The 22,078-nt window shown below is 46.6% G+C and overlaps 1 protein-coding gene across 1 annotated transcript; it reads right to left on the reverse strand.

The window, feature by feature from the left end:
* Positions 1–791: 791 nt before the first annotated feature.
* Positions 792–21,512, reverse strand: pex26 (peroxisomal biogenesis factor 26). The gene is made up of 5 exons (XM_072484203.1): positions 21,457–21,512; positions 19,760–19,909; positions 11,881–12,200; positions 10,458–10,589; positions 792–1,390 (listed from the first exon to the last, which is right to left on the reverse strand). The coding sequence occupies exons 1-5, from the start codon at positions 21,495–21,497 to the stop codon at positions 1,287–1,289; spliced, it is 747 nt and encodes a 248-aa protein (XP_072340304.1). The 5' UTR covers positions 21,498–21,512; the 3' UTR covers positions 792–1,286.
* Positions 21,513–22,078: the final 566 nt, after the last annotated feature.

A 22,078-nucleotide genomic window follows, 5' to 3' on the forward strand; every position in this document is an offset into this window, starting at 1 on the left:
AGCATATTCTCATTTCTTCTACGGTATGATATTACTATTTTGTAATTATTTTTGTTGCATTAATTGTAATATAATTGAAAAATCTAATAAGATCTGTAAAAAAAGGTAGTCCCTTCCCAGGTAAACTAACACCAGTTAACAGTGCTGTGCCTCTGCTGGCCACAAGTGACGAATGCAGAGAGAATTAAATCCTTACAGTCAGGGTGATTTGCCTTTAAACACAGCTTTATTATTGCTCTAAGACTACAGCTATCTGTTTATTTAAACAGTTATATAACCTCAAGACTCATGATTGAATCAAATAATTCTTCCCATTGGCCAAGTTCCCACTGAGGGACACGAGTTGATGAGCCTGGACGTCAGGTTTGCACATACGATGGTGGATCCCAGATTATCGTTGGCTAAATCCCGGTGGTACTGTATTGCATACGGTATCAATTAAACAATCCTTCAAGCTTCAAATGCCATTGGAGCTTATCCTTCACATTCCATAAACAAGGACGTTTTACTGGACGTCATCAGATCCTCTCTTCCATGTTCCAAAAACAAGGGTGTTATCAGTGATGTTTGTCCCTGGTTCTCATGAAATCCATTTTGCCAAGAGCTGCAGTTTTCTTGTTAGTTTCTTTAAAGATAGTCATTGACTTCTTCTCCCATGATGCCTTATGGCTCAATGGTGGCCATCTTTCCCACCATGCCTTTCAGCTCAGTGTTGGTCAGTGCCCCGTTTACCGTCAACAGGTACAGACTGCCCAGGAAACATAACCCCCAACCAACAGTCACAACAAATGTCAAGTTTAAGTGAAATTTTAATTGTCATTTTTCTACAGATTGCAAATATACCTGCACCCATTTTGATTCCCTCCATAACACTTGAGCAATGCCAGAGTCAACTTCACTGGAAATCTGTGCTGCATTGATTCTAATAGACACACTACCCTCGCAATCCACTTACAGGACAACACTCTGATATACTGAGCAGCAAGATCCCATATCCAGGCTAAACTAACAGCAGCAATAGAAGAACGGGCATGATCACTCCCCTAACCACAGGCTGGTGCATTGAGGGGAGGGGTTATTGCCGGAGAATGTCAAGCAAAGCGGTAACATTTCTCTAATCTGCCCCTTACCAAGGCTGTGACTCAGAGAGACTTGATAATGTACAGAATGGTTAGCCGGAGCTGGTCATAATGAATTTTCTCTGGTTCCAGGACTTCATCAGTTGAATAAGATGGTTAAGAGCTTCATCCAGGTGGACACAGACTTCAAACAGGACACACCAAGGCTCACTTGCCAATTCTTGCCTTGCTGTAGGAAGTAAATATGTTCTTCCACATCTGACTGATGACGTTCCGGAAGTTGGAGAGACAGGATATTGCTGCTGGAGAGGCTTTGGAAAAAGACAGTAATATGAACAAGTAAGGCCATTGAGAAATTGATAAGCAGTCAATTGTACTGATCAGATTGGCTGTGAAACTGAAGATTGGAAGTGAAGAGACGGCCTCCATGTGGAGGATGGGAAAAGCAGATTCAACTTATTCCCAAAAGGCAACTGGATAATTACTTGAAAAGGAGAAATCTGTTGGGTAGTAGGGAAAGAGCAGTGGGGTGGGACTGATTATGTAAGTCTTTGAAAGACCTGATGGACCAAATGGTAACTTTCTACACAAGAATCCATCCATGTGTTGGTCACTCTAAAGAACTTTCTGATGTCACAGAAACTGAGTCACAGAATAATACAGCACAGAAGAGGCTCTTAGGCCCATCAAGTTTACACCGAAGCATGAAAAACACCTGACCTGCTGATAGAAACCAACCTTTTATTATCGGTAAAAAGGGTTAAAAGAAGAAATTATTTAGATGAAATCCCAGTTCCGTTTCGATGGTAACGGCTGGTCAGCTCATAGTGATAATTTCTTGTGGGAAATGTATTTCACTGTGGAAAAATGCAGAAATCCTTTATCTCTTAATTTGACAGACAGACACTTCGGCCGAATTAAATGAATTTTAGATTAGTTAAAACCAACCACACCTGTAAAAAGGGCACTTTAAAGATAGTAATCTCCTTAAAAGTTCAGGTATCGGGATGGGAAAGCCATTCTAGAATCAATTCAACCTGTCCTCTGAAACCTATTCTATCTGCTTGCTTTGCAAAACCGCTACTTTATTCTATTTTAAACTGCACAGTCTTTTTGCACTGTGTATCGTGATTTGAAGAAATTACTTTTTTTTTAGTTGTTATTGTATTTTGAATTCAACAATCTGTATTTGCGAAAGACAATCATTCTGATTAGCTTGCTGCAGGGCGAGTCGGAACTTCCTAAATTTTGTACTTGAAAATTGAAGATTACCAATAGACACTACTAGCTGACAAAATAAAAGTTGCAAATTGCTTTTAACCCAAGAAGTCAGTCTTGAATCTCTGTTATTTGGTGTATGGTATACGAATAGACACATAGATCCTACACCTGCCTACCTAATCCCATTTGCAAGCAATGGCCCATAGCCTTGAATGTTACAACGTGCTCTAGAGGTTTTCTTTTTAACCCTACTTTTACTTTTCAATTTGAGAAAGTATTTACTTTCTCTCTGGACTTGCCTCTTGACACTTCACGAAGCCAGAAAGCCAAGAGTCTCTGGCATTTTTACACAACCCAATTTAATCCAACACTCATATCTCGGTTTATATCTCGGTTTATGTACTCAGGGTACGGCTGTAGTAGTTTCGCCAAGTCTCCTCAAAACTAATCTTCACCAAACGAAGATTGGTAACCCTACAACAATTCTGTTCAATTCTGACAATGTCCGGGGCAGCACGGTGGTGCAGTTGTTAGCACTGCTGCCTCACGGCGCTGAGGACCCGGGTTCGATCCCGGCCCTGGGTCACTGTCCGTGTGGAGTTTGCACATTCTCACCGTGTCTACGTGGGTTTCACCCCCACAACCCAAAGATGTGCAGGTTGGGTGGATTGGCCATGCTAAAACTGCCCCTTAATTGGAAAACAAATTAATTGGGTACTCTAAATTTTTATTTTTTTAAATTCTGACAATGTCCCAGAATCGTTGCAGCTCTGTTTGAAGTTACCTGAGCACTTCAAGAGCACTGATTATGTGCTGAGTGAGCTTTAGTGTCACGAGGCTTATGGAGTGAAGAGGTCTGTGAAACTAAGGGCTCGTTATCCAAGCCATTTAAAAATCAAACTAAACATCTAACTTAGCAGGAGAGTAACTGCGGTTTGAGACTAAACATTGGGTCTCAGTCAGTCGCAATGATTCTTCACGTGATCAGCAACCTATCCCAGATGTGAGATTGTCAGGAGGGACAGATACTTGGGACAGGTACCATTATTCAAGAATGGAGGAAGGGATAAACCAGGAAACTACAGGCCAGTCAGTCTAACCTCAGTGGTGGGAAAATTATTGGAAACAATTCTGAGGAACAGAATTAATCTGAATTTGGAGAGGCAGGGATTAATCAAGAACAGTCAGCATGGTTTTTTTAAGGGAAGGTCGCGTGAGTTTTTCGAAGAGTTGATTGAGTTTTTCGAAGAGTTGACCAGGTGTGTAGATGAAGGAAATGCATTTGATATAGTCTACTTGGACTTCAGCAAGGTTTTTGATAAGGTCCCACATGGGAGACTGATAGCGACGGTAAAACCCCATGGGATCCAAGGAAATTTGGAAAATTAGGTTCAGGATTGGCTGAGTGACAAGAAGCAGAGGGTGATGGTCAAGGAGTGTTTTTCTGACTGAAAGCCCGTGTCCAATGGGGTCCCGCAGGGATCAGTGTTGGGGTCCTTGCTGTTTGTGGTTTATAGAAACGATTCAGACTTGAATGTAGGAGGGTTGATCAATAAGTTCCCACATCATAGATTATCATAGATTTTACAGTGCTGAAGGAGGCCATTCGGCCCATCGAGTCTGCCACCGGCTCTTGGAAAGAGCACGCTACCCAAGGTCAACACCTCCACCCTATCCCCGTAACCCAGTAACCCACCCAACACATAGGGCAATTTTGGACACTAAGGGCAATTTATCATGGCCAATCCACCTAACCTGCACGTCTTTGGACTGTGGGAGGAAACCGGAGCACCCGGAGGAAACCCACGCACACACAGGGAGGATGTGCAGACTCCGCACAGACAGTGACCCAAGCCGGAATCGAACCTGGGACCCTGAAGCTGTGAAGCAATTGTGCTATCCACAATGCTACTGTGCTGCCCCAGCATTTTGTACATGGTACCATTTTGTACATGGTACAAAAATTTGTGGGGTGGTAAATACTGAGGAGTTCAGCCTTCGGTTAAGTGTGAGGTGATGCACTTGAGCAGGACAAAGAAAGCAAGGGATGAACGGCAGGACGTTGGGAAGCACCGAGGATCCGGGACCTTGGTGTGCATGTGGGGGTTGTGGAAGCAGATACATTAACGGAGTTTAAAACGCATCTCGACAAACACATGGAGAGGATGGGTATAGAGGGATACGGCACAAGGAAGTGCTGAAGGTTATGGCCAACGGTGGTATCATGGCCGGTGTCGGCTTGGAGGGCCAAAGGGCCTGTTCCTGTGCTGCATTGTTCTTTGTCTAATGGTATCTACCCCAGAATACTGAGGGAGGCAAAGGAGGAAATTGGTGGGGCCTTGACAGAATTCTTTGTATAGAATCATAGACGTTTACAGCATGGAAACAGGCCCTTCGGCCCAACCAGTCCATGCCGCCCAGTTTTTACCATTAAGCTAGTCCCAGTTGCCCGCACTTGGCCCATAACCCTCTATACCCATCTTACCCATGTAACTATCTAAATGTTTTTTAAAAGACACAATTGTACCCGCCTCTACTACTACCTCTGGCAGCACATTCCAGACACTCACTACCCTCTGAGTGAAGAAATTGCCCCTCTGGGCCCTTCTGAATCTCTCCCCTCTCACCTTAAACCTATGCCCTCTAGTTTTAGACTCCCCTACCTTTGGGAAAAGATGTTGACTATCTACCTTATCTATGCCCCTCATTATTTTATAGACCTCTATAAGATCACCCCTAAGCCTCCTACGCTCCAAGGAAAAAAGTCCCAGTCTATCCAGCCTCTCCTTATAACTCAAACCATCAAGTCCCGGCAACATCCTAGTAAATCTTTTCTGCACTCTTTCCAGTTTAATAATATCCTTCCTATAATAGGGTGACCAGAACTGCACACAGTATTCCAAGTGTGGCCGTACCAATGTCTTGTACAACTTCAACAAGACGTCCCAACTCCTGTATTCAATGTTCTGACCAATGAAACCAAGCATGCCGAATGCCTTCTTCACCACCCTGTCCACCTGCGACTCCACCTTCAAGGAGCTATGAACCTGTACTCCTAGATCTCTTTGTTCTATAACTCTCCCCAACGCCAGACCATTAACTGAGTAGGTCCTGGCCTGATTCGATCTGCCAAAATGCATCACCTCACATTTATCTAAATTAAACTCCATCTGCCATTCGTCGGCCCACTGGCCTAATTGATCAAGACTTTTTTCTCACTGGCAACAGGTGAGGTTCCAGAGGACTGGAGAATAGCTAATGGTCATTTGTTTAAGAAGGGTAGCAAGGATAATCCAGGAAATTACAAGGCAGTGAGCCTTACAAAGAACAAAGAACAAAGAAATGTACAGCACAGGAACAGGCCCTTCGGCCCTCCAAGCCCGTGCCGACCATGCTGCCCGACTAAACTACAATCTTCTACACTTCCTGGGTCCGTATCCCTCTATTCCCATCCTATTCATGTATTTGTCAAGATGCCCCTTAAATGTCACTATCGTCCCTGCTTCCACCACCACCTCCGGTAGCGAGTTCCAGGCACCCACTACCCTCTGTGTAAAAAACTTGCCTCGTACATCAACTCTAAACCTTGCCCCTCTCATCTTAAACCTATGCCCCCTAGTAATTATAGAACATAGAACAATACAGCGCAGTACAGGCCCTTCGGCCCACGATGTTGCACCGAAACAAAAGCCATCTAACCTACACTATGCCATTATCATCCATATGCTTATCCAATAAACTTTTAAATTGACCCCTCTACCCTGGGGAAAAGCCTCTGACTATCCACTCTGTCTATGCCCCTCATAATTTTGTAGGCCTCTATCAGGTCGCCCCTCAACCTCCGTCGTTCCAGTGAGAACAAACCGAGTTTATTCAACCGCTCCTCATAGCTAATGCCCTCCATACCAGGCAACATTCTGGTAAATCCCTTCTGCACCCTCTCTAAAGCCTTCTGGTAGTGTGGCGACCAGAATTGAACACTACGCTCCAAGTGTGGCCTAACTAAGGTTCTATACAGCTGCAACATGGCTTGCCAATTCTTATACTCAATGCCCCGGCCAATGAAGGCAAGCATGCCGTATGTCTTCTTGACTACCTTCTCCACCTGTGTTGCCCCTTTCAGTGACCTGTGGACCTGTACTCCTAGATCTCTCTGACTTTCAATACTCTTGAGGGTTCTACCTCAACACTGATCCCTGCGCAACACCACTGGTCACAGCCTTCCAATTAGAAAAGCATTACGTGGTAGGATATTCTCCCATTTGGAAGCAAATGGACAAAGTTGCAAGAGGCAACTTGGTTTTGTGAAGAAATGGTTGTGTCTCACTAACTTGATCGGGTTTTTCGAGGAAGTGGCGAAGATGATGGATGAGGATAGGGCAGTGGATGTTGTCTACATTGACTTCAGTAAGGCCTTTGACAAGGTTCCTCATGGCAGACTGGTACTGAAGGTGAAGTCACAAGGTATCAGAGGTGAGCTGGCAAGATGGATACAGAACTGGCTAGGTCATAAAAGACAGAGGGTAGCAGTGGAAGGGTGTGATTCTGAATGGAGGGCTGTGACTAGTGGTGTTGCGCAGGGATCAGTGCTGGGACCTTTGCTGTTTGTAGTATATATAAATGATTTGGAGGAAAATGTAACTGGTCTGATTAGTAAGTTTTAAGACGACACAAAGGTTGGTGGAATTGTGGATAGCAATGAGGACGGTCAGAGGATACAGCAGGATATAGATCGGTTAGAGACTTGGGTGGAGAGATGGCAGATGGAGTTTAATCCGGACAAATGTGAGGTAATGCATTTTGGAAAGTCTAATACAAGTAGGGAATATACAGTGAATGGTAGAACCCTCAAGAGTATTGAAAGTCAAAGAGATCTAGGAGTACAGGTCCACAGGTCATTGAAAGGGGCAACACAGGTGGAGAAGGTAGTCAAGAAGGCATACGGCATGCTTGCCTTCATTGGCCGGGGCATTGAGTATAAAAATTGACAAGTCATGTTGCAGCTGTATAGAACCTTAGTTAGGCCACACTTGGAGTATAGTGTTCAATTCTGGTCGCCACACTACCAGAAGGATGTGGAGGCTTTAGAGAGGGTGCAGAAGAGATTTACCAGGATGTTGCCTGGTATGGAGGGCAATGAGGAGAGGTTGGAGAAACTTGGTTTGTTCTCACTGGAACGACAGAGGTTGAGGGGCGACCTGATAGATGTCTACAAAATTATAATTATAGGGGCATAGACAGAGTGGATAGTCAGAAGCTTTTTCCCAGGGTGAAAGAATCAATTACTCGGGAAAATAGGTTAAAGTGCGAGGGGCAAAGTTTAGAGATGTGCGAGAGACGTTTTTTTACACAGAGGGTAGTGGGTGCCTGGAGCTAACTGCCGGAGGAGGTAGTAGAAGAAGGTACGATAGTTTAAGGGCGACTTGAGAATGATATGAATAGGATAGAAATAGGATGTGTATGGATCCCGGAACGGTAGAAGGTTTTAGGTTAGACGGGCAGCATGGTCGGCGCAGGCTTGGAGGGCCGAAGGGTCTGTTCCTGTGCTGTACTTTTCTTTGTTCTTTGTTTAGAGCAGGTGGATACAGTGGTTAACAAGGCAAATGGTATATTTGCCTTTGTTAGCCAAGGCATAGCGTTTAAAGCAGGGCGGCACGATGGCACAGTGGTTAGCACTGTTGCTTCACAGCTCCAGGGTCCCAGGTTCAATTGCTGGCTGGGTCACAGTCTGTGTGGAGTCTGCACGTTCTCCCAGTGTCTGCGTGGGTTTCCTCCGGGTGCTCCGGTTTCCTCCCACAGTCCAAAGATGTGAAGGTGGATTGGCCATGATAAATTGCCTAGTATCCAAAAAGGTTATGTGGGGTTACTGGGATAGGGTGGAGGTGTGGGCTTAAGTGGGGTGCTCTTTCCAAGGGCTGGTGCAGACTGGATGTGCCGAATGGCCTCCTTCTGCACTGTAAATTCTATGATCCTATGCTCTGCTGGAACTGTATAAAATGTTGGTTAGGCCACAGCTAGAGTATCGTATGCAGTTCAGGAATCCACATTATAGGAGGGATGGGATAACACTGGAAAGGACAAAGAGGAGATATACCAGGATGTTGCCTGCGCTGGAGAGTTTTAACTATAAAGAGAGATTGGATAGGTTGGAGCTGTTTTCCTTGGAGCAGAGAGACTGAGAGGAGACATGATTGAGATGTGCAAAATTATGAGGGGCAGCATGGCGGCACAGTGGTTAGCACTGCTGCTCACAACTCCAGGAACCCGGGTTCAATTCTGACCTCGGGTGACTATCTGTGTGGAGTTTGCACATTATCCCCGTGTCCTGGTAGGTTTGCTCCAGTTTCCTTCCACAGTTCAAAGATGTGTAGGTTAGGTGGATTGGCCATGTTAAATTGCCCCTTAGTGTCCAAAAGGTTAGGTGGGGTTACGGGGATAAAGTGGAGATGTGGGCATAAGTGGGGTGCTCTTTCCAAGGGCCACTGCATACTTGATGGACCGAATGGCCTCCTTCTGCACTGTGAGGATTCTATGATTCTATCTATTCATAGATAGTGTAGACAGGAAGAAATATTTCCTCTTGGTGAAGGGGTCAATGACCAGGGGGGATAGAGGTTTTGAGGAGATGCGAGGAAAAATCTTTTCAACCAGAAGGCGGTGGGAGTTTGGAACTTGCTGCCTGAAAGGGTGGTGGAGGCAGAGACCCTCATAACATTCGAGAAGTATTTAGATGTGCACTTGTGATCACAAGGCAAACAAGGTTATATGCAAAGTGCAGGAAAATGGGATTCAAATGGTTTGGTGGTTGTTTTTGACTGGCACAGACGTAGAGACTTAGAAAATAGGAGGAGGCGCCATTCATTATGATCATGGCTGATCTTCCAACTCGATAGCCTAATCCCGCTTTCCCCCCATATCCTTTGATCCCCTTCGCCTGAGTGCTCTATCTAACTGCTCCTTGAAAATGTTTTGGCCTCAACTGCTTTCTGTGGTAGCAAACCAGGTCTCGTTTCACATTCCCCTCTCCTAATTTATGACCATCCAGATAATAATCTGCCTTCTTGTTTTTGCTACCAAAGTGGGTAACTTCACATTTTCCACATTATACTGCATCTGCCATTTATTTGCCCACTCATTGAACTTGTCCAAATCGCACTAAAGGATATCTGCATCCTCCTCACAGCTCGCCTTCCCACTCAACTTTGTGTCACCTGCAAATTTGAAGATATTGCATTTTGTTCCTTCATCTAAATCATTAATATATATTGTGAATAGCTGGGGTCCCAGCACCGATCCCTGCGGTACCCCACTAGTTACTGCCTGCCAATTTGGAAAAAAAATGTTAATTCCTACTCTTTGTTTCCTGTCTGCCAACCAGTTTTCTCAACATACAACCCCTAATCCCAAGTGTTTTAATTTTACACGCTAATCACTTATGTGGGACTTTGTTGAAAGCCTTCTGAAAGTCCAAATAAACCACATCGACTGGCTCACCCTCGTCAACTTTACAATTTACATCCTCAAAAAATTCCAGTAAATTTGTGAAACATGATTTCTCCTTCATAAGTCCATGTTGACAGAGCAGCACGGTGGCGCAGTGGGTTAGCACTGCTGCCTCACACGCTGAGTTCCCAGGTTCGATCCCGGCTCTGGGTCACTGTCCGTGTGGAGTTTGCACATTCTGCCCGTGTTTGCGTGGGTCTCGCTCCCACAACCCAAAAATGTGCAGGCTAGGTGGATTGGCCACGCTAAATTGCCCCTTAATTGGAAAAAATGAATTGGGTACACTAAATTTTAAATAAATAAATCCATGTTGACTCTGTCCGATCTGCCATTGTTCACCAAGTGTTTTGCTATACAATTTTTGGTAATGGATTCCAGAAATTTCCCAAGTACCGACGTCAGGCTTACTGGTCTATAATTCCCTGTTTCGGCCCATCGCAGGCGCAATGGACTGGAGGGCCTTTTCTGTACTGTAGACTTCTGTGACTCATCACTGGTTAGATGAATCAACTTTTACTGACTGTTCTGAGAACAGCATTGTCAGCGCTCAGGGAAGAATGTAATCTCCCTCCACATCTTTGGAGAAAGAACAACATAGAACATACAGTAAAGTTCGGAGAAAAGGGAAAATATCAACTAGTGAAACACACTCACCAGGGTCCAGTCTGACAATCAGTAGATAGGCTAAACACACGGCCAAAAATAACTTGCGAAGAGACACCGAATGCAGACATCTACAGGACAAGGCCAGGACTTGCTGAATAACTTTGAACAGTGAGTTGGGTGCTGCAGACAGAGGAATAGAGGAATGTTAGACAGCATCACGAGCTTCCATTATTCTTCTAAAACCCAACTGAGTTAAAACTGTCCAGGAGTGTGTTTGGAGCAATTCTGAAGCTAACAAAGGTACAGGTGAGGACTGCAGCAGGTGAGGCCGAGGGAGTTGGGTAATATCACAGAGCTGGAAATTGGTGCTGGGTGTGTGGTAGGAAGCACATCTCATTGTCAAGTATGAAATGAAGGTCACAAAGGGTTTGGTTCAGCCTAAGGCAGTTGCCAAGGACAGAGATTGAGTTGGTGACTGAAAAACAGAGTTACTGAGGAGGAGGACTGACATTTAATTCGAGAAAGTTTGGGCTCAAGCAGGGCTGGACATCAGGCAAGCAACTTGGCAAATGAGAGGCAGTGGGGGAGTTGAGGGAGGGCTGGATGTCACCAGTGTACATGAGGCAACTTTGTGCTTTTGGATAATATAATCGAGTAACAGAAAGGTCTTTAGTGCACTGCAGGTGTGATGGTGAAGGAGGGGAAGAGAAGCCACTGAAGGTGATTCGATGGCGATGACTGAATAGAGAAGAGTGGAAGCAAGGAAGAGCAGCTGGAGGGGTGACACAGTGGTTAGCACTGCTGCCTCACAGTGCCAGGGATCCGGGTTCAATTCCGGCCTTGGGGTGACTGTGTGGAGTTTGCACGTTCTCCCCGTGTGTGCGTGGGTTTCCTCCGGTTGCTCTGGTTTCCTCCCACAGTCCAAAGATGGGCAGGTTAGGTGGATTGACCGTGATCAATGCGTGGGGTTACAGGGACAGCATGGGTGAGAGGGCCTGATTTAGATGCTCTTTCAGAGGGTCTTTCAGTGGAGACTCGATGGGCCAAATGGCATACGCCGCTGTAAGTATTCTAGAGTGGTATTGGGGGAGGAAGACACAGTCATTCAAGGTATCGTTTGTGACCTTGCTAATTATTGTTTTCTGAAGTTGTTAACTCGATAACAAAGTGTGTTTACACGAGTCCATTTTTTTCTATTGTTAGCAGATGGATGGTGCAGTCTGAGCAACATACTGCTGATGTGTGAACCACTTCATTCTGTCCCATCCTGGACAACCACAGCAGCATTGGCTTTGCATAGTTCACTATCCTGCTGACTTCTACCTCAGGCAGACAGTGTGGAGAGTTGTTAGCACCCTTGTCAGTTCAGGGAAATGGCATAAAACAGTCCTGCAGTGGACCAGTAGCTGCTGGGTGAGGGAGACACAGTTACACAGGGCAGGGGAGGGAAGCTGCGCTTGAACACTGTTACCTGGATGCCTGTGCTGGCTGCGGTCTGTTGGGATGTGGCTCCTGCTGTCCACTGACGCTTGCTCCAGCTGCTGGGACCTCTTATTCTCGATGACTTGTAGCACTGTTCTCCTCTGATGTTCCGTCAACAATGCTGTGTCGCGGATCGTCTCTTCCGCTTCAGCGAAAAGTCCAAGTGGTAGCAACACGTGCAGCAGGTACATCTCCAACACCAGCTCTGGACCACCGCCGAGGGCACTCGGACTGCTCCAGAACCTTAGCCAAGTCCCAACTGTTTGCTGTATCCGGCCTGGCTCCCCAACCTTGCTGTACAAAGCGATGCTGGTAAACACACAAACACACATCATCCCGCATTATAGGAAGGACGTGGAGGCTTTGGAGCGGGTGCAGAGGAGATTTACCAGGATGTTGCCTGGTATGGAGGGAAAATCTTATGAGGAAAGGCTGATGGACTTGAGGTTGTTTTCGTTGGAGAGAAGACGGTTAAGAGGAGACTTAATAGAGGCATACAAAATGATCAGGGGGTTGGATAGGGTGGACAGTGAGAGCCTTCTCCCGCGGATGGAAATGGCTGGCACGAGGGGACATAACTTTAAACTGAGGGGTAATAGATATAGGACAGAGGTCAGAGGTAGGTTCTTTACGCAAAGAGTAGTGAGGCCGTGGAATGCCCTACCTGCTACAGTAGTGAACTCCCCAACATTGAGGGCATTTAAAAGTTTATTAGATAAACATATGGATGATAATGGCATAGTGTAGGTTAGATGTCTTTTGTTTTGGTGCAACATCGTGGGCCGAAGGGCCTGTACTGCGCTGTATCGTTCTATGTTCTATCCCAACCTTGCTGTACAAAGCGATGCTGGTAAACACACAAACACACATCATTAGCGTCCAATGTTGCTCATTTCTGAGGCCAAGGACATATCATCAGTGACTTCCTCAGGAAGTCACAACCATAAGAACATTTTTTTAAATTCATTTACGGGATGTGGGTATTGCTGGCTAGACCAGCATTTATTGCCCATCCCTAATTGCCCTTCAGGAGGTGGTGGTGAGCTGCCTTCTTGAACCGCTGCAGTTCCTGTGGTGTAGGTACACCCACTGAGCTGTTAGGGCGGGAATTCATAGAATTTACAGTGCAGAAGGAGGCCATTCGGCCCATCGGGTCTGCACTGGCTCTTGGAAAGAGCACCCTACCCAAGGTAATTTTCCGCTACCCAAGGTAACGGCAATTTTCGGGAACCTTGGATGACGAGAGATATTGTAGGCCTCGTCAAAAAGAAAAAGGAGGCATTTGTCAGGGCTAAAAGGCTGGGAACAGACGAAGCCTGCGTGGAATATAAGGAAAGTAGGAAGTAACTTAAGCAAGGAGTCAGGAGGGCTAGAAGGGGTCACGAAAAGTCATTGGCAAATAGGGTTAAGGAAAATCCCAAAGCTTTTTACACGTACATAAAAAGCAAAAGGGTAGCCAGGGAAAGGGTTGGCCCACTGAAGGATAGGCAAGGCAATCTATGTGTGGAGCCAGAGGAAATGGGCGAGGTACTAAATGAATACTTTGCATCAGTATTCACCAAAGAGAAGAAATTGGTAGATGTTGAGTCTGGAGAAGGGTGTGTAGATAGCCTGGGTCACATTGAGATCCAAAAAGAAGAGGTGTTGGGTGTCTTAAAAGATATTAAGGTAGATAAGTCCCCAGGGCCTGATGGGATCTACCCCAGAATACTGAAGGAGGCTGGAGAGGAAATTGCCGAGGCCTTGACAGAAATCTTTGGATCCTCGCTGTCTTCAGGGGATGTCCCGGAGGACTGGAGAATAGCCAATGTTGTTCCTCTGTTTAAGAAGGGTAGCAAGGATAATCCCGGGAACTACAGGCTGGTGAGCCTTACTTCAGTGGTCGGGAAATTACTGGAGAGAATTCTTCGAGACAGGATCTACTCCCATTTGGAAGCAAATGGACGTATTAGTGAGAGGCAGCACGGTTTTGTGAAGGGGAGGTCGTGTCTCACTAACTTGATAGAGTTTTTCGAGGAGGTCACTAAGATGATTGATGCAGGTAGGGCAGTGGATGTTGTCTATATGGACTTCAGTAAGGCCTTTGACAAGGTCCCTCATGGTAGACTAGTACAAAAGGTGAAGTCACACGGGATCAGGGGTGAGCTGGCAAGGTGGATACAGAACTGGCTAGGCCATAGAAGGCAGAGAGTAGCAATGGAAGGATGCTTTTCTAATTGGAGGGCTGTGACCAGTGGTGTTCCACAGGGATCAGTGCTGGGACCTTTGCTCTTTGTAGTATATATAAATGATTTGGAGGAAAATGTAACTGGTCTGATTAGTAAGTTTGCAGACGACACAAAGGTTGGTGGAATTGCGGATAGCGATGAGGACTGTCGGAGGATACAGCAGGATTTAGATTGTTTGGAGACTTGGGCGGAGAGATGGCAGATGGAGTTTAATCCGGACAAATGTGAGGTAATGCATTTTGGAAGGTCTAATGCAGGTAGGGAATATACGGTGAATGGTAGAACCCTCAAGAGTATTGAAAGTCAAAGAGATCTAGGAGTACAGGTCCACAGGTCATTGAAAGGGGCAACACAGGTGGAGAAGGTAGTCAAGAAGGCATACGGCATGCTTGCCTTCATTGGCCGGGGCATTGAGTATAAGAATTGGCAAGTCATGTTGCAGCTGTATAGAACCTTAGTTAGGCCACACTTGGAGTATAGTGTTCAATTCTGGTCGCCACACTACCAGAAGGATGTGGAGGCTTTAGAGAGGGTGCAGAAGAGATTTACCAGAATGTTGCCTGGTATGGAGGGCATTAGCTATGAGGAGCGGTTGAATAAACTCGGTTTGTTCTCACTAGAACGAAGGAGGTTGAGGGGAGACCTGATAGAGGTATACAAAATTATGAGGGGCATAGACAGAGTGGATAGTCAGAGGCTTTTCCCCAGGGTAGAGGGGTCAATTACTAGGGGGCATAGGTTTAAGGTGAGAGGGGCAAGGTTTAGAGTAGATGTACGAGGCAAGTTTTTTACGCAGAGGGTAGTGGGTGCCTGGAACTCGCTACCGGAGGAGGTGGTGGAAGCAGGGACGATAGTGACATTTAAGGGGCATCTTGACAAATACATGAATAGGATGGGAATAGAGGGATACGGACCCAGGAAGTGTAGAAGATTGTAGTTTAGTCGGGCAGCATGGTCGGCACGGGCTTGGAGGGCCGAAGGGCCTGTTCCTGTGCTGTACATTTCTTTGTTCTTTGTTTATTGTCAACACCTCCACCCAGTAACCCCACCCAACACTAAGGGCAATTTTGGACACTAAGGGCAATTTATCATGGCCAATCCACCTAACCTGCACATCTTTGGACTGGTGGCGGGAGTTCCGGAATGTTGCCCCAGCGACAGTGAAGGAACGGCGATATATTTCTAAGTCAGGGTGGAGAGTGACTTGGAGGGGAACCTCCAAGTGGTGGGGTTCCCAGGTATCTACTGCTCTTGTCCTTCTAGATGGTAGTGGTTGTAGGTTTGGAAGGTGTTGTTTAAGGAATCTTGGTGAGTTACTGCAGTGCATCTTGTAGATGGTACACATGGCTGCCACTGTTCATCGGTGGAGGGTTTGAATGTTTGTGGAAGAGGTAGAAATCAAGCGGGCTGCTTTGTCCTGGATGGTGTCGAGCTTCTTGAGAGTTGTTGGAGCTGCACTCATCCAGGCAAGTTATGAATATTCTATTACACTCCTGACTTGTGCCTTGTAGATGGTGGACAGGCTTTGAGGGGTCAGGTGGTGAGTTACTTGCGTAGGATTCCTAGCCTTTGACCTGGTAGCCACAGTATTAATGTGGATAGTCCAGTTCAGTTTCTGATCAATGGTAACCCCCAGGATGTTGATTGTGGGGGATTCAGCGATGGTAGTGCCAGTGAACGGCCAGGGGCGATGGTCAGATTCTTTCTTGTATGAGATGGTCATTGCCTGTTGAATGTTGCTTGCCACTTGTCAGCCCAGGCCCGGATGTTGTCCAGGTCTTGCTGCATTTGGACATGGACTGCTTCATTATCTGAGGAGTCACAAATGGTGCTGAACATTGTGCAGTTTTCCGCAAACATCCCCACTTCTAACCATATGTTGGAAAGAAGATCACTGATGAAGAAGCTGAAGATGGTTGGGCCTCGGTCACTACCCTGAGGAATTCCCTCAATCCCGGGACTGAAATGACTGACCTTCTTTTGTGCCAGGTATGACTTCAACCAGTGGACAGTTTTCCCCCTGATTCCCATTGACTCCAGTTTAGCTAGGGCTCCTCTAGACTTTGAGCCACACTCGGTCAAATGCTGCCTTGATGTCATTGGCAGTCACTCTCACCTCACCTCTGGAGTTCAGCTCTTTTGTCCATGTTTGAACCAAGGCTGTTGTCAGGAGCCGCCTGTTAATTCCTGTCAGTCCCTTGTTTTCCTTTTAGTTTCTGTTATTCTGCTAATTTCGAACATGGACAAAGATTTGCCGCTTTCTTTAAGATGGACTTCAACCTTTTAAAAAATAAATTATTTTTTCCAATTAAGGGGCAATTTAGCGTGGCCAATCCACCTACCCTGCACACCTTTGGGTTGTGGGGGGTGAGACCCACGCAAACACGGGTAGAATGTGCAAACTCCACACGGACAGTGACCCAGAGCCGGGATTGAACCTGGGACCTCGGCGCCGTGAGGCAGCAATGCTAACCACTGCACATCTTTGGGTTGTGGAGGGTGAGACCCACGCAGACATGGGGAGAATGTGCAAACTACTCACAGACAGTAACCCGGGGCTGGGATCAAACCCGGGTCCTCAGTGCCCTAGGCAGCAGTGCTAACCACTGTGCCGCCCCCTGCACTTCAACTTTTAAGTTTAATTTAGATAGCTGGCTACAACTTTAATATCAGAAACATGGACACCCATCTCTCTTTTTCCATTTTAAACCCGATTTTACCCTTTTTACTCTCTGTGTGTAATTTTGTGAATGTTTAGGGAGAGGCGGGATAGTAAAAGGAGGGAGTAATTAATCAGCTGGCCATTATTCTATTAGAAGTACTGCTTGTCTTATCTCTATTTTTGCTATAAACAGTTGTTGTGTTTCACTGACTAATCTGCAAGTCATTGGAGCTGTCAAGGGCCAACGGTCTCAGAAACTTTAAACAAATTATTGGTAAATTAACTTATTTTGGGACTCCGGGGTCTGTGGGCCTGGAATCGACCACGCACTAACCCAGGGTGTCGTAACACTGTAAAGAGGTCAGGAGCTGGGTGACCCTTGCTGAACCCAACCTGAGCATCAGTGAGCAGGGCAGGGCAAATGATTGACATTATAATTTCGGGAATTGCGAGGTTATCCACTTTCCCAGCAAAAACGAGAAGGCAAACTATTATCTGAATGGCGTGCAGGTACAGCAGGCGGTAAAGAAGGCAAATTCTATATTGGCCTTCATAGCGAAAGGATTCGAGCACAGGAGCAGGGGTGTCTTGCTGCAGTTATACAGGACCTGGGAGAGGCCACACCTGGAATATTGTGTGCAGTTTTGGTCTCCTTATCTGAGGAAGGAGTGTCTTACTCTGGAGGGAGTGCAGCAAAGTTTTACCAGACTGATTCCTGGGATGGTGGGACTGACATATGAGGAGCGATTGAATCACGGTAGCACTGTGGTTTCACAGCGCCAGGGTCCCAGGTTCAATTCCCGGCTTGGGTCATTGTCTGGGCGGAGTCTGCACGTTCTCCCAGTGTCTGCGTGGGTTTCCTCCGGGTGCTCCGGTTTCCTCCCACAAGTCCTGAAATTTGGACATTCTGAATTCTCCCTCAGTATACCTGAACAGGCGCCGGAATGTGGCGACTAGGGGCTTTTCACAGTAACTTCATTGCAGTGTTAATGTAAATCTAATTGTGACAATAAAGATTATTATAATCAGTTAGGATTGTATTCGCTGGAGTTCAGAGAATATGGGGGGTCTCATAGAAACTGCTAAAATTCTTTTTTTTAAATAAATTTAGAGTACCCAATTCATATTTTTCCAATTAAGGGGCAATTTAGCGTGGCCAGTCCACCTACCCTGCACAAAACTCACGTAAACACAGGGAGAATGTGCAAACTCCACTCAGACAGTGACCCAGAGCCAGGATTGAACCTGCTAACCACTGCGCCACCGTGCTGCCCTCAAATCGATAAAATTCTAAAATGACTGGACAGGGTAGATGCAGGAAGGATGTTCCCGATGGTGGGTGTGCCAGTACCAGGGGTCACAGTCTGAGGATACGGGGTAGACCATTTAGGACAGAGAGGAGGAGAAATTTCTTCACCGAGATAGTGGTCGGCCTGTGGAATTCGTCACCAAAGAAAGTAGTTGAGACATACAAAACATTGTATGTTTTCAAGAAGCAGTTAGAGAGAGCATTTACGGCGAAGGAGATCAAAGGATATGGGGGAAAGCGAGATTAATCTATTGAGTTGGATGATCAGCTACGATCATAATGAATGGTGGAGCGGGCTTGAAGGGCCGAATGGCCCCCTCCTGTTCCTATGTTTCTACGCTAAGCAAGTGTCACTTGATAGTGTTGTTGATGACCCCTTCCAACAAAGATGTGCAGGTGAGGTGGATTGGCCGTGATAAATTGCCCTTAGTGTCCAAAATTGCCCTTAGTGTTGGGTGGGGTTGCTGGGTTATGGGGATAGGGTGGAGGTGTTGACCTTGGGTAGGGTGCTCTTTCCAAGAGCCGGTGCAGACTCGATGGGCCGAATGGCCTCCTTCTGCACTGTAAATTCTATGATAATCTATGATAATCACTTTACTGATGATGGAGAGCAGACTGATAGGGTGGTAATTGGCTGTGGTGGATTTGTCCTGTTTCTTGTGTACAGGAAATACCTGGGCAAATTTACACATTGCCGGGTAAATGCCAGTGTTGTTGCTGTACTGGATCAGCTTCGCTAGGAATGCGCAGCAAGTTCTGGACCACATATCTTCATTCCATTGCCGGAATACCGTCTGGGCCCATAGCCTTTGCAGAATGGCTGCTGTAACATCACACAGATATCACACATATTCATCAGATAAAGAACCTGGTCAGCACATTCTCGCCGTGTCTGTGTGGCGCTCACCCCCACAACCCAAACATGCACAGGGTAGGTGGACTGGCCACGCTAAATTGCCCCTTAATAGGAAAAAAAAATGTTAAACTAAAAAAACAGAACATAATCACCTGCTTTATTGAAAGAATAACAGAACATGCTGCATCACACTTCAACGATAACAGGACAGGGCACATAAAGCATGGGCTAGGTGCGGGGTTGGGGTGACACAGTGGTTAGCACTGCTGCCTCACAGCTCCAGGGATCCGGGTTCAATTCCAGCCTTGGGTCATTGTCTGTGTGGAGTTTGCACTTTCTCCCCGTGTCTAGGTGAGTTTCCTCCGGGTGCTCCTGTTTCCTCCCACGGTCCAAAGATGTGCAGGTTAGGTGGTGCTCCGGGGATAGGACGGGGAGTGAGCCTAAGTAGAATGTTCTTTCAGAGGGTTGGTGCCAACTCAAGGGCCGAATGGCCTCATTTAGCACTGTAGGGATTCTTTGGATACACTGTCCCCATTAGACACTCCCAGGGCAGGTACAGCACGGGGTTAGGTACAGAGTAAAGCTCCCCCTCACACTGTGGGACTCCATCATTCTCTTGGCACATGGTTCAAATGGGTGGGTGGATCCGTGACTGAATCTCAGCATTTCCCCTTTTCACTGCCAGTCCCCACTGCCCCCAATTAACACTCAGAGATCAACATCTGAGCTTTTGAAAATTAATCACAAACATTTCACACAGTAAATGCCCATTTGTGACAATGCCTGTGTGAGATTAATGATAATTAAACTCACCAGATCTGGAGGATTTTGGCAGGTATTTTCTCAGGGATCTCATAGATTTCTATGACCCAGCCTAAGACCTGCTCCCATTGGTTCAGTTCAGCGAGAGCCTGTATTCCAATGATACACAAGGAGAACTTCACATCGCTGCTCCGGGGATTACTGGGTGAAGATGAGGAGACACGGTCCATGAGGGATCCACATGCATCAGACACGGCATCAAAAATATATAGACAACAGCAATTTGCCATGTGGGGAACAGCGACAGTTCAGAGATACACACCTCCCAGTCAATGCTACATGTACCCAGTGACCCCCTGGCCCCATCTCCACTTCCTAACCCCTCCTCCTCCATCTCCCCCAGTTCCTAGTTCCCCCTCTTCCTCGCCCTCCTCCCTCCTGCGACTCCCCTCAAAGTACAAAGAACAGGCCTTTCGGCCCTCCAAGCCTACGCCGACCATGCTGCCCGTCTAACTTAAAACCTTCCACACTTCCTGGGTCCATATTTCTCTACTCCCATCCTATTCATGGATTTGTCAACACGCCTCTTAAACATCACGATCGTCCCTGCTTCCACCACCTCCTCTGGCAGCGAGTTCCAGGCACCCACAACCCTCTGTGTAAAAAACATCCCTCGCACATCTCCTCTAAACTTTGCCCCTTGCACTTTTAGCCTATGTCCCCAAGTAATTGACTCTTCCACCCCAGGAAAAAGATTCTGACTATCCATTCTGTCCATGCCCCTCATACTTTTGTAGACTTCTATAAGGTCCGCCCCTCAGCCTCGATCGTTCCAGTGAGTTTATCCAATCTCTCAAATAACAGCACAGGAACAGGCCCTTCGGCCCTCCAAGCCTGTACCGGTCAGGATACCAACCTTTGCCTAAACCCTCAGCATCTCCTTGTGCCTTATCATAGAATTTACAGTGCAGAAGGAGGCCACACGGCCCATCGAGACTGCACCGGCTCTTGGAAAGAGCACTCCACCCAAGGTCAACATCTCCACCCTATCCCCACAACCCAGCAACCCCACCCAACACTAAGGGCAATTTTGGACACTAAGGGCAATTTATCATGGCCAATCCACCTAACCTGCATATCTTTGGACTGTGGGAAGAAACCGGAGCACCCGGAGGAAACCCACGCACACACGGGGAGGATGTGCAGACTCCGCACAGAGAGTGACCCAAGCTGGAATCGAACCTGGGACCCTGGAGCTGTGAAGCAATTGTGCTATCCACAATGCTACCGTGCTGCCCACAATGTCTATACCCATCCTGTCCATGTTTGTCAAAATGCCTTTTGAACGCTGGTTAATGTATCTGCTTCCACAACCTCCCCTGGCAACGTGTTCCAGGCACTCACCACCCTCTGCGTAAAAGGTCTGCTTTGCACATCTCCTCTAAACTATGCCCATGGACCTTAAACCTATGCCCCCTGGTGACTGACCCCTCCACCCTGGGAAAGAGTGCCTGCCCATCCACTCTATCCATGCCCCTCATAATCTTGTAGACCTCTATCAGGTCACCCCTCAACCTCCGTCTTTCTAATTAAAACAGTCTGAGTTTATTCAACCTCTCCGCTTAACTAACACCCTCCAGACCAGACAACATCCTGGTAAACCTCCTCTGCACCCTCTCCAAAGCCTCCACATCCTTGTGGTAGTGTGGCGACCAGAATTGTGCGCAATATTCCAAATGCAGCCTTACCAAGGTTCTGTACACCTGGAGCATGACTTGCCAGTTTTCATACTCGATGCCCCGTCCAATGAAGGCAAGCATTCCATATGCTTTCTTGACTACCCTGTCCACTTGTGTTGCCACCTTCAAAGATCTGTGGATCTCTCTGACTTTCTATATTCCTAAGAGTTTTACCATTTACGGTATATTTCCCCTCTATGTTAGAACATAAGAACATAAGAACTAGGAGCAGGAGTCGGCCATGTGGCCCCTCGAGCCTGCTCCGCCATTCAATGAGATCATGGCTGATCTTTTGTGGACTCAGCTCCACTTTCCGGCCCGAACACCATAACCCTTAATCCCTTTATTCTTCAAAAAACTATCTATCTTTATCTTAAAAACATTTCATGAAGGAGCCTCTACTACTTCACTGGGCAAGGAATTCCATAGATTCACAACCCTTTGGGTGAAGAAGTTCCTCCGAAACTCAGTCCTAAATCTACTTCCCCTTATTTTGAGGCTATGCCCCCTAGTTCTGCTTTCACCCGCCAGTGGAAACAACCTGCCCGCATCTATCCTATCTATTCCCTTCATAATTTTATATCTTTCTATAAGATCCCCCCTCATCCTTCTAAATTCCAATGAGTACAGT

The sequence above is a fragment of the Scyliorhinus torazame genome, chromosome 19, assembly GCF_047496885.1.
Source record: "Scyliorhinus torazame isolate Kashiwa2021f chromosome 19, sScyTor2.1, whole genome shotgun sequence".
In the NCBI taxonomy this organism is placed as follows: domain Eukaryota; kingdom Metazoa; phylum Chordata; class Chondrichthyes; order Carcharhiniformes; family Scyliorhinidae; genus Scyliorhinus; species Scyliorhinus torazame.

Excerpts from the sequence above, each read along its gene's own strand:
- pex26 (XM_072484203.1), bottom strand. The coding sequence starts at position 21,497 with ATGAAAACTGGCAAGTCATGCTCCAGGTGTACAGAACCTTG. Across the intron at positions 19,910-21,456 it reads TCCAGGTGTACAGAACCTTG|TAATCCCCGGAGCAGCGATG; the intron begins GTAAGGCTGCAT and ends ATCTTCACCCAG. Across the intron at positions 10,590-11,880 it reads CAGCCAGCACAGGCATCCAG|CACCCAACTCACTGTTCAAA; the intron begins GTAACAGTGTTC and ends CTCTGTCTGCAG.